This window comes from Eptatretus burgeri, chromosome 12 (genome assembly GCF_056783735.1).
Source record: "Eptatretus burgeri isolate ZD-2024b chromosome 12, Ebu_testis_v1, whole genome shotgun sequence".
Taxonomy (NCBI): domain Eukaryota; kingdom Metazoa; phylum Chordata; class Myxini; order Myxiniformes; family Myxinidae; genus Eptatretus; species Eptatretus burgeri.
In genome coordinates, this window is record NC_140972.1 from 2896828 (window position 1) to 2909327 (window position 12500).

The 12500-nt window shown below is 45.4% G+C and overlaps 1 protein-coding gene across 6 annotated transcripts in view; it reads left to right on the plus strand.

Annotated features, from left to right (window-relative positions):
• Positions 1-12500, plus strand: part of LOC147014994 (TBC1 domain family member 9-like) — a 226819-nt gene that overhangs the window by 152836 nt on the left and 61483 nt on the right. Inside the window, exon 19 of one of the 6 annotated variants that reach the window (XM_085849270.1) lies at positions 9915-10598. The exons of the other annotated variants lie outside the window; for them this stretch is intronic. Coding sequence (XP_085705396.1) covers positions 9915-10144 — 230 coding nt within the window. The 3' untranslated portion in view covers positions 10145-10598. Of the gene's footprint in view, positions 1-9914; positions 10599-12500 lie in introns of those variants that run through there. 6 annotated transcript variants of the gene reach the window in all.

Genomic DNA, 12500 nt, shown 5'->3' on the forward strand with positions numbered 1-12500 from the left:
ACATAACGGCAAACTTCACGGTCGCGACCAAAACGAAGATTGGTTTCTGAAGTTTTCTTTCATTGACGTAATAAAGACATTATTGTGACGAAACCCTTTTTTTTTGTGCATAATCCAATAAATTTTAATTTCATCAACTGATGACATTTTTAATTGCAAAGGAATCTTGTAATTAAAATAATTTGTGACATTCCCCAAATGCCGCAAGATTAATTATTTGTGTGTAATCAAATGGAGCTGCACATTTAGGGCCTTCTGCATGTCCTTGATTTTGGAAAGAGAGGGTTGAAGCCTGATGGGGGTAAAGCCCGCTGAAATCAGTGATGACACATCTCAAGCAGACACATCCAACCCCAACCACTCACGACCCACCTCTTTCAGACAGGTGGAGCTGTAAAGTAGAGCTTCCAATTTTCTGCACAAAAGGCCTGCTGGATTGGATTGCAGCCAGGCATGTGTATTAGTAACATACCATTCCACTTTGACATCCCCCAAGGTGTCACCATTTTACCAAAGGGGAGGAAAACAAAAATTCCTCTGGAAATGTCCTCCCTCGCTGAATATCGAGATCGGAGGCAAAATGCAAGTGGGATAACACTCTTGCATTATGTATTTTGTCACACTATGAACCTCTTTCCCATCTTGCTCATGACTTGACGCTCCGTCTTCGAATCCCTCTGAAACCTGGCAGACAAGACCATCTGCTTCGCCCAAAATGTGGAACGCGATCTTCAATCCAGGTCGCCTGCCACCCCGTTCACTCTTGTTCTCTGGCAGAGGCCTAATGGCATTGTTCAGTCTATATTGTGCAGTTTGCGCATGCAGTGCACCTAAATAGCATGTGGAAAAAGAATGAGGCCTCATGGGCAGCTCAGGCAGGACAGTGTGTTGACCTTGTTTCATATATTAGCATACTGAGGTGTACCATAAGTTTTGCGACTATTTCCTGTTTGCGTCATGCGGTGGCATGCACGAAGCAGCCATTTAAGCGTAATGGATACACCAATCAAATTGTAGCCGATGCATCTTAATTTCCTAAAATGTAAGGAACATTTTGTCATGTATTGTCAGCGTTGTTGGTGAGAAAGCGTTTTATTAGCCACGTTCACGTAAATCTAATTGCATCCCGGTAATTTCCCTCCCACTAGATTATTTTGCTGTCCTGCCAGACTAATTCTCTGTTCTATCTACCGGCTGTTTTTAATTGTCGAGTCCTGTTGGAATATTTTCTGCACTTGGAATAGTCACAATGCACAGCAATTAATTTTGTAACCATCTCACAGCGTTAATTTACCATCCTGCAAGAAAATCTCCCCATCCCACCAGACTCATATGTTGCCTGGCAACCAGTTAAAAAAAAACATTAATTCAATATATTTATCACACTTGTTCTGTTTAAGTGTTTTCTTATTTTTTTCTTGTTGTGCAAGGTGTAAGGTATAATCTGTAAGTGACAGAAATACTTGTGCACCATCATTCATGGAATCTGGCCCATCTTGTTCCATCCTGTCCTTTCATGTCGCGTGCTTTTAGTCATCACCCTGATCGGCTGGGAGTGTTGCTTTATGCTATTCTTAAAGCCTGTCGGCCATCCTGAAATAACATACGATCGATGGATTTGAGCCTGTCGCTGCCCCAGACACCCCACACGAGGACATCGCGCATTTGCCCCACAAACCACAAATATTAAACTAAGGGGACCTTGATGCCCATCTGAATGTTCTTTCTCGACCGAACGCTGCAATTCTCTTTAACTTTCAGGTGCCATTATTTCCCATGGCCTCTCTTGAGCTGACCATATATTTTAATATCAGCCTCCAAGGCCAGGTCCTGAGCGAAGCACTTAAGAGCACTGCATAACCACCGATCACTTGCAAGGCATTCATTCTCATCGTCATGGAGTATGCTTCTTCACATTGTTCAAGGTCTCCAACTTCCCAGCTGTGTGAAGTCAAAAGTCTGAAATATCATCGACATCTTATCGCTATGAAGCAGAGGTGCAGGGCCTCCGACTGACCCGACTGTAGGCAGGTTGGCAGATCTTCCACCTTGTTCAGAAATCATCCCACCACTCATCTTCTATCCTGCTGTAGCCTGTCAGGGTAGAACACATTCGTCCATCCATCTTAAGTTCCGACACCATATCGAGGCTGTCAGCCCATCTCAATTTTTTTTTTCCTGTTTCTTTCCTTGACTTTAAACTTGCCTGCCTAATTCAAAGCAGTTACGCTCTTCTTCCATCTTTCATTATAGTGCGTGCTCACCAACACCACTTGTCCAATCCTACATCCGGCATCAGACTTTTCTCACAACTCCCCGTTGTGAGTGGTTACTCAACTCAATAAATGACCCTCAAGGCTGTTGAGTTTGCTTTCTCTTGCTGGATTTTCTATCCCTTTTTGAATAGGCAGATTATATTTTCTGGATAGAGAGGGATTCCAAACATTGAATCAGTCATCATGAAGAATTCTGTAGAGATCTCTCCCATGTTCATGATTTATTTTGGTCGTGCTTTCTCCCCCATTTGAATCCAATGTTACTTGTGAGTGGTTAATGACATGCAATGGCTGTGAATGAAACATATTTATCTTTACTGACATTTTGCTTTCTGCTTTTTTTTTTCTGTGTTTTCCAGGAAAAGTTTTTGTAGTTCAACCATCATGTCCTTCATGAAGTGATAGGCCCAAAGACTCAACTTCATCATGGGAGGTTTTAATGATCTTTAAGGCCTTGGATTCCACCGTCAAAGCTGATGATAAGACCCAAAAGTTTGAGTGACTGAACCTCTTCAAGAAGATTGTTAAGGAAGTGGATGTGAGTGTTTGGCAGATGGTCCTTTCAGAGAGAGAGAGAGACAGACAGACAGACAGACAGACAGACAGACAGACAGACAGAGATGTCTGGATTGAAAGACATATTTCAAGTGTTTCACCAGCTTGTGATTCTATCAAGGTCTGAAGAGAGGGAAGAGGTGGCTTTCCTGCCTTACTGAAGGATTAGGCATAATCAACAAAGAGATACAAGAGGATTTTCCAGGGAGTCAGAGAGATCCTTAATGAAAATTTGGAATGGAAGCCTTGATTGAGAGCAGACGAGAGAATTCGGTGGAGAGCCACACATTGGCTACGAGAGTAGAAGAAGTCAGCCATCTGTGGAGTTGGCCTTGGATGCCATTGGCAGTGAGTGTGGAGAGCACGGTGAGATGCCAGGCTGTATCAAAAGCACAAGATATGTCCAGAGAAAATGCCCTGATCTCATGTCTGACATTGAGGACCTCCATAACCCTGACAAACCCTAACAGCTAACCCTGACAGCACAGATCGTGTCGGTCCCATGAAGTCACAGAAGACCTTTGCTGAACTGCCATTGCTGGTGAGGGAGGTACCAACACCCAGCCAATTCGCTCAGTATTAGTGCCTCTGTTTATTCTTGGAACCACTGATTAAATTCTGTTTGACCAATTCACACCTCGCCTTTTGGTTGTGGTTCATGGTAATGCTCCAATCTCTTCTTGCTCCTGATTTTATACAGGGTATTTCAAAAAAAGTAGACTATTTGAACGTTTTGTTGTAGAAAAGTTACAAAAGGTAGCAAGTTCATTGATACATTAATGGAAAGCAGACACCATGCCATTTTATCACTGAAACACAACATGGATACCTCATCCAACTGGGAAAGTAGACAAGAAAGGGGATTTAGATAAGGGTAGAAGATGAAGTCGGGGCATGTTGTCGACACCTTTCTCACCCGCACGTGAGCCAACTGGCCCACGTGACTCCCAATGTGAAAATGTGGGGGGGGTGGGGGGATGAAGAAGAGGAAGAGGACATTGCGGTGCAACGTGTTGTGAGTGGTGGAGTATGCAATATATGCATGAGAGGAAACTGAGGTGTGAATCAGTAACCCTGCCCTGATGGGTCAAGGGGCAGTCGTTGAAGCTACTTGTGCATTCCAAGTCAACAAATTGGAAGTATTGAGAAGAGATAGCGTGTGAATCGGTGTGTCCAGCCACTGCGTCGAAGGAAACTCTGCAGTCTGTCCACCCTCTGCATCATGGCATCAGCCTGCTCCTCCACGCAGAGGTTCGTCCTTTGTGGAGGCTCATTCTCACGGCACAGCTTGTCATATGTTGTTCGCCAGACGCGTAGCAGCCCCGATGCCTGGAATCCTCGGGCTTTTATGGCTCTTGGGCAAGGTGTGGCTTTGGGAGCATAGGTTGCCCAGCACTCTTTGACCTTCACGTGTCGCTCCCTCGTTGGAGCGCAACCGGTCCTTTCGTACTGTGTAGCTGCTCAGAGGGTTGATCATGTACTGCGGCGTCTGCACAGCTGCTTGGAGGGTCGGCCATGTAGCTTCCTCTCAGTTGCCCAGGGCCTGGCCATGTAGTATTTTCCTCAGTGATTGTGCTTGTGCTTGAATGGCTTTGATTTGTAACGTAACGTAATGCTGATGTAATGGGTGTGTTTTGTCATGCATATTGCGTTGTATGCATGTTTACGCTGTAGGAAGGTGATGGGAAGGAGAGGGGTGAAGAAGGATGGGGAGAGAGATTGGAAGGGAGAGAAGAAGAGAGGGAATTTTGACAGGGAAGAATTACAAAGGGGGTTCAAACCTGCTCTACACGCACACGCACACACGCACACACACACACACACACACACACACACACACACACACACACACACACACACACACACACACACACACACACACACACACACACACACACACACACACACACACACACACACACACACACACACACACACACACACACACACACACACACACATACACACACAAACACACACACACACACACACACACACACACACACACACCGCATTTCCCTGTCCACTGATTTGAGGGGTGGGGTAAACTAATTAACAGAATTGCTCTGGAAATATCTAAACTCGGGATCCCTTATGTGTTGAGTGCAACTCCTCGGGGTCTTTCTAAAACCTCAACAATATGTTTTTTTTTACTGAAACTTAAGGAATACCTTAGTTTTGAATTTTTTTCTTCTGACGAATGATGTCAATGCCGCTGTGAAGTGCTGGTTAAGTCAGCAGGATGCACAGTTCAATTATGTCTGCGTCACAAAACTACTTGATTGTCGGCAGAAATCTGTGGATCCCCGTCGTGATTGTCGAGAAATAAATGTGGAACATGGTATAACTAGAGCAGCACTCGGTTGAGCGCATACCTCCACCAGGCTGACCAGTTTGTTTTGTTTCCCAGAGAGTAGGAGGCATTACTTTTCAACGCACCTTGGTATATTTTACTATTTGTTTTTTTTAATCCTTTTTACTCATAATTTTTTTTTTTTTTTTACTAATTTTATACCCTCATTAACACACTCACCCACCTCTTTTATCTCTTCATCCTTACGGACTTCCGTTCCTGACAGTTTCTGTATGTTCACATCGTAGCTGTTCCTCAGAACTCCCAGTCGGTACAATACCCAGATGTTTTGAAATAAAATTCTCCTCCTGTCTGTGGCTCGATGACATATTTATCTTCTCCAACACCTTATTCTACCACAAGGTGTCACCATTCTCTATGCAAAGCATCAAAGATGGGATTCGAGGAACAAATTTCCAAAAAGACGAGTAGCTCCAGTAGCTAAGTCCAGAAATATTGACCTTGGATTGCTGAAAGTGATGAAGTCATACAATCCGAACAGGAATCGATGTAACGTTCAGTAGCCATTGAATGGCTTGCCGGGACGCTGTTTGGCAATGAATCAAGTGCCATCTGTGGATTTGTTTGCACCTGTTTCTTGTTTTTTTTCTTCTTTTTCTAAAGTGCATTTCTAACTTGCTTAAGTTCCATTTGCACCCCTCTCCTCCCCCACTCCTGCAGCCCCTTCCCCATCACAGCTCATTCAAATTAGAATTTACCTTTTTGTGCCCTGAGAGCTGAATACAGGTGGTTTGTCTGTTCCGTGTTATGCATTATATTATACACATTGAGCACAAAGTCCCAAAAGGAAGGCAACCCTCCCCCCCTCCCCCCGCCTCCTCACTCTACCCACACCCTACCCTCAACCCTCCCCACTTGCAAATTCCTAACAAACTTTACTGTCTGTCTCTCACCTTGTGCATGTCACCTTGTGTTTAGGAACAAAAACTTTTTAAATCAAACTCAACTTACATTAATTTGTTTGCTCCATGTTCCTCCGAACCATGTTCAGCACAATGCTACGTCATTAGTTCTACACCACGTTCTTGAGTGTTCCTATAGATGTCTTTATGCCCCTATCTGGTGTTCATTGTTCTGGATTTTTTTTTCCGTCATTGCGCAAACTTGCTTCAGAGTGCCGATCAATGTTCTCTTTCACATGCCACTTGCATTGCAAAGATGTACAAGGAAACTCGGCGAAGGATTGGCAAGTTAGTTTTCGTTGGTCATGTGCTATCCTCTTCGCTGTCTTTGTTCCAAAGTTTTGGTTGTGGCAGGGTTGTATTTTATTTCATTGGGAACTACTCCCTGTTGTTTTGCTGCATGAGGAGGGAGCGTTGCATCAGGGCTCATGCTGTCCTTCGGAAAGGACCTGAAACGAAACAACCCGCGATCCCTTCGTCGTGGTGCTCGATTTGACCATGGCCTCATCGCATTTGTTTAAAGCTTAAATGAGATGCATTTAATGCGTCCATTGTGGGACTACAAGTATTTAATATATTGATTAATGTCCCAGGCAATAGCATTCCAATTGTGGTACTACAGTTGAAATGTAGAATAACTATCTTACATTTTGTAGTTGTACGACAGCAAATATAAAGTATGTTATAGTTATGCTGCAGTATAATTGCACACCATTAGTTCTACAGTTGTAAATCGGGGAAATTTTTTTTGTTGGACCTCCTTTCAACCTTCGTCCCTACCAGCAAACACAACCGTTGCTTCACTGACGGGGATAATGAGGACAGAGACTGCCTGGGGATGGTCATGGGGGCGGTAGAGGGGAGGGGTTTTGGGAGGTGGAAAGCGTGAGGGGATGGGAATGCAGCGTGAGGGGAAGGGAATGCGGCATGAAGGGAATGGAATGCGGCGTGAGGGGAAGGGAATGCGGTGTGAGGGTAAGGGAATGCGGCGTGAGGGTAAGGGAATGCGGCGTGAGGGTAAGGGAATGCGGCGTGAGGGTAAGGGAATGCGGCGTGAGGGGAAGGGAATGCGGCGTGATGGGAAGGGAATGCGGCGTGAGGGGAAGGGAATGCGGCGTGAGGGTAAGGGAATGCGGAGTGATTGTAAGGGAATGCGGCGTGAGGGGAAGGGAATGCGGCGTGAGGGGAAGGGAATGCGGCGTGAGGGGAAGGGAATGCGGCGTGAGGGGAAGAGAATGCGGCGTGAGGGGAAGGGAATGTGGTGTGGGAGGGAAAGGGAGAGGGAGGAGAGGGGTGGGAGAGGGAGAGGGGGAGGGAGAGGGTGACGGGTGGGAGAGGGGAGAGGGAGGAGACGGGTGGGAGAGAGGGAGGAGAAGGGTGGGGAGTGGTGGGGGAGAGATAGGGGTTGGATGGAGAAGGGTGAAGGAAAGGGGAATGAGGAGGGGAAAGTGAGGGGATTCTAGGGGATATAACGTCCATCTGAGAGACCGCACACACATTGGGGAATCGCTCATCCCAGTGAGGATGACAGTTTATAGCTTGATCGGGATTCAAACTCAGGCAAGACAGTTTAGAACGAACTTGCTTACCTCTCGGCTATCCTGTCGTTGTATGGCGATTCATTGCTTTGCAACAACTGCAAATGCTTTTTACTCATTATAATCATCCAATTTATTTTACCTTCTTAATGCCAGAGATGTCACCATGGAGAACCGTGCCACAGTATCGCCATCAAAACTTGAAGAGTGCTCACCAAGTGGCTTAACCACTCAAGAAAGCACTCCAACGAAACAGTTGATGAGGAACAGCTGACTTGGCAAGCAATTAGCAATTGGAGACCGCCAATCATATAAATATCATGCACCTGGAGATTCCTGGAATGTCGTGCAATGTTCAAATTGGCGAAATGTACACTCTTTTAGCAGTCCTAACGACTTCTGAAGTCAATAAAGAAGTTTAAATCTTGAAATTCTGCTGAGATTAAGAGATTCGAGAGGTTATGGCATGTGCAGAAATGAAATAAAGCCACGAACGCTGACGTGTCTGGGTGTTTATAAGCGTGTCTGGGCACACTGCAACATAACCAGCGATTCGTAGGTATGTGATGATCAGGCATTTGATAACATGAGTGAGGAAAGTGAAAAAGAAAACTTTATCGTTAAGAAATCGATGCTGCCTGTTCCAAGTCAAGGGATTGCTGTACAGGCCAAAAAATGACGAAATACGACCCCAGCGAGGGGCAGCAAGGTGAGAAAGGATGAGCCTTAATGAAGGATATAATTACATGAGGCTGTTGATTATCTTCAAAAGGGGTGTTTTAATTTACCTAAACACCCAACTTTCATTCGTGCACTCCTTTGGAGTTCCCTTAGTATGCATGCAAAGTTTCAGGATGTTAGGTTTCATGGTTTTGGAGTTGTACTGTGGGAGTGTTGTACTGGGGACTGATAGACAGAAACACACACACACACTGACATTTATTAGTACTGTATAGATAAATCGACGTAAAATGGCAATATCATTTCACCACACCACAATACTACTATAGATTACTACGGTGCCACTGTAATTGTACTTCAATTCACTGCAGCACCACCATAATCTTACTTCACTTCACTACAGTACCACTGTAGTTTCACTCACCTCACGAGAGTATGTTTTTTTTAACTACCTGAAACCTTCCCACGCACTCCCCCAGTACAACCATCAATTTCCAACTCGTGTCGTCTCGTGGTTTGGGAGTGCATATGCAAGTTAATTACCACAAACAAACAAACAAACCCACAAGGAAAATTACATACACCGTCGTGTGATACTTCAATTAATGTATTCTTACTGCAATCAACTGTCTATTACATAACTACTGTACAAAGCTTATGCACCACAGTGGAACTGTGGTTCATCAAGCATGACTGCAGTTAACAGCGGTTGATGTGGAGTTATTACGAGCTTACTACTGTGCAACTCTTGCCTGGGGTGCTTAACAAGAAAAATATAATCTGCCCTCACTATGGCAGGTGCGTGACCCTATTGTCACCACTTTGTTGGGGATTACTCATTACATTGTGCTGCAAAATGGAACAATGATCAAAGTTGAATTGTAATCCTCCAATTGTTCATCTTCACACTTTAAGGATCATGGAAGATGGTCAGAACTGCACATAATTGTTGATTGTGATGATCCCACAAAAGATGGCAGGTGACAGCTAAATCTATCTGAGAAAAGGACGACAAATACACAGCATGCACACCATTGAGCCACATTTTGGGCCTCTAACTAAGCCAGGAGAACCAAACACCGTTAAAGTGTCTGGTCACGTGTCGGTGATTCCGATATTCACCTGTTGGCTGAACAGTTACTATCGATCAAAGCACTTGCACATCTCTGGAGGAGTTTGCACGGAATAACTCCTCTATGACCCGATTACACGACCACTCTCAAATGGAAAGAAGTTATGGTGTGATTACATCTGTCACTTGTACATACATTATGGTCGAAACGTCTAGCTTAACCATTGTGTGTGTGTGTGGGTGTGTGTGTGTGTGTGTGTGTGTGTGTGTGTGTGTGTGTGTGTGTGTGTGTGTGTGTGTGTGTGTGCGTGCGTGCGTGCGTGCGTGCGTGCGTGCGTGCGTGTGTGTGTGTGTGTGTGTGTGTGTGTGTGTGTGTGTTTTCCACCTTCTGAAACCCACATATGGAGATAACAGACTCCTGCCAGGTCTCAATGTATGTATTTTCTTTTCAGTATGTGATAAGGATTCACGAACCAATTTGTGAATTTATTTTTATTTTTATTTTTTGTTCTCAAGGTTTTGTTCTGAGGGCTCTTTTGAGGATCGTCACCGAGCCCCGGACAACTTCCAACTGCAGTCTGTTTGTTGTCATATTCTCAGGGATGTATTTTAAGATCTCCATAAGGTTCTTCTTCATCATTCCCATGACTCCAATAATCACTGGTACATTTCTGGCTGTCTTCAGTTTCCAGGATCTTTGCACTTCATTTTTGAGGTCTTGGTATTTGTTATTTCCTCGTTCTTAATTATTGCTGTTGGTTCATGTGTCCATGAGTTTACTGGAATCTGGGATATTGAAGTTTTTGCTGATGTGCCAGTGGATTACTCTACATACCTTGTTGTGCCTTTGAATGTACAGCTGTTCTGACATGAGTTTTTAATACATCCCGATAAGAGGTAACTCGCGATTTCTGTTTCTACCTTGCAGAACCTACACTTGTCTGATTGACTCAGTCCCGCTATTTTCTTAAAGCCATTTGTGTAGTGTCCTTGGTCTTGGGCATTTGTATTGATTCGTTCTCCATCCTAGTTGAGCTGACATCTTCGTCATTCCAAAGAGCCTTCTTTGTCGATGCCCAATCCGTCCAACTTTTCTTCGGTTATTTCTCTGAAATGAGGTCAAGGAGTGTCACTGTGTCCGTCCGTCCGTACCCACGTTAACAGGTCAGGTATGGGAGCATGTGCTGGAGCAGCAGGTTGCTGCGTCCACTTTCCACTGGTACTCCAGAAGCCTCCAACTGGCCATCCCCCAGGCAGATGCCTGACTCATCTCCATCTCCGTGAGATGTTGATCAATCTGCTGCAACCATGCGGCACATGGTCAGCCTATTGGCCTCTTTCACTCATGAGGCTCCCACGCTGAGACAATCTGGTGAGCAGGGTCAGTGTCAGGAAAATGAGCCACATGTCCATACAGCCGCAGCTGATGCTCACGATGTATGCAGGTAACAAATCTCATTTGAGTCTCTCTTCGCAACTGCTTGTTGGACACAAAGTCCGACCAGCGATAGCCAAGGATTCTCGGAAGAGACCTGGTACCAAATGAATTAAGTCTCTGCCTCAGATCCCTGATCAGAGTCCAAGTCTCACAACCATAGAACAACACTGGAAGCACCAAGGACCTGAAGATTCAGACTTTTGTCCTCCCGCACAGGTACCGACAGTGCCACACCCCATGATCCAGTAAATCCATGACTCCCAAGGCCTGATCCAGACGTCTATTGACCTCTGACTCACAGCCAGCGGAGACATGAATATCGCTGCGAAGGTAAGTGAATCTCTCCGTAACCTCAACATCCTCACCACAAACAGGTACAGACAAGATAGCAGCATCCAAGATATTATTGAAAGCCTGGATCTTAGTTTTGACCCATGAAACCCGTAATCCCAGCGGCTCCAAATCCTCATTCAGCACTCTGAAGGCCCCCTGAAGGATATCCAGAGTGTCTGCAAAGATGACTGCATCGTCTGCAAAATCAAGGTCTGAGATCTTGACATTCCCAAACAATGCAACTCAGCTTGATCTCTCCGACATCCTCCCAGAATCTAGTCCATACAAGTGTTGAAAAGTGTAGGAGCCGGTACACACCCCTGGCAAACTCCAGTAAAAACTGAAAATATGTCAGAGATGGTACCGCCACATCTCACAGCACTCTCAGTACCAGAGTATAGTTCAGACATCAGATCTATCAGTTTTGGTGGCACCCCATGAAGACCGAGAACCCTCCAGAGGGCATCCCGATGCACTGAATCAAACGCTTTGCAGAGATCAACAAAGGCTGCAAGCAGCCCCTGCCGAAAGTCTCGTCTGTGTTCGGTGAGGACCTGAAGAGCAAGGATACGGTCAATCGTTGACCTCTTTGGTGTTAAGCGTGACTGTGCTGGGCACTGCTGCTCAAGAAGATGGTGGCAAACCCTATCGGTAATTATCTGAGCAAAGACCATGCCTAGCACTGAGAGCAGCGTCACCCCTCGGTAATGTAACATTATCTGTAACAGGCTTGCTCAAATTAACCGGCCCAGCGTCCCTTCACTTCGGACTCCTCTGTCAAGAGCCCACCACCCTCCGCTGTAACTGCAGTACACCGAAGGATGGGCTTGGGGGGACGCAATGCGCGAATTCCCCTGCAACCAGGACGACAATCATTTGACCACAGGTGATGCTCTACCCCCTCACAGATTCCTCTCCCAGAGGTCTCCTTGTCCACCCTCAGCGCATGTACAGTTTTACACCTCAACTCCCTCCCTGAACAGCTCAGCTTTGCCATTAAGCATGGCCCTGCGACTCTGATCAATGGTACCCAGTCTACCTTGAGAGACAAAATTCTTCTTCGCCCTTCATTGAGTGTACGTTACGTGTACAAAATTCTTCTCTACCCTGTGGACTCAACTTCATCATGGGAGTACGTTAACATTTGAGTAAAACATCTTCTCACAAACTACATAACCGATATGGCCCAAATTTAGCAAGATCTGATGGGGTTGTGCTCCCCATCTGGATGTGCCCCCTATATAGGGGATTAAAGGGGGTGTTTGCCCCATATATTGGTATTTTATTCAAAAGTAGCGCCTCAAAAATGACCAGACAGATCCAGACCAAAC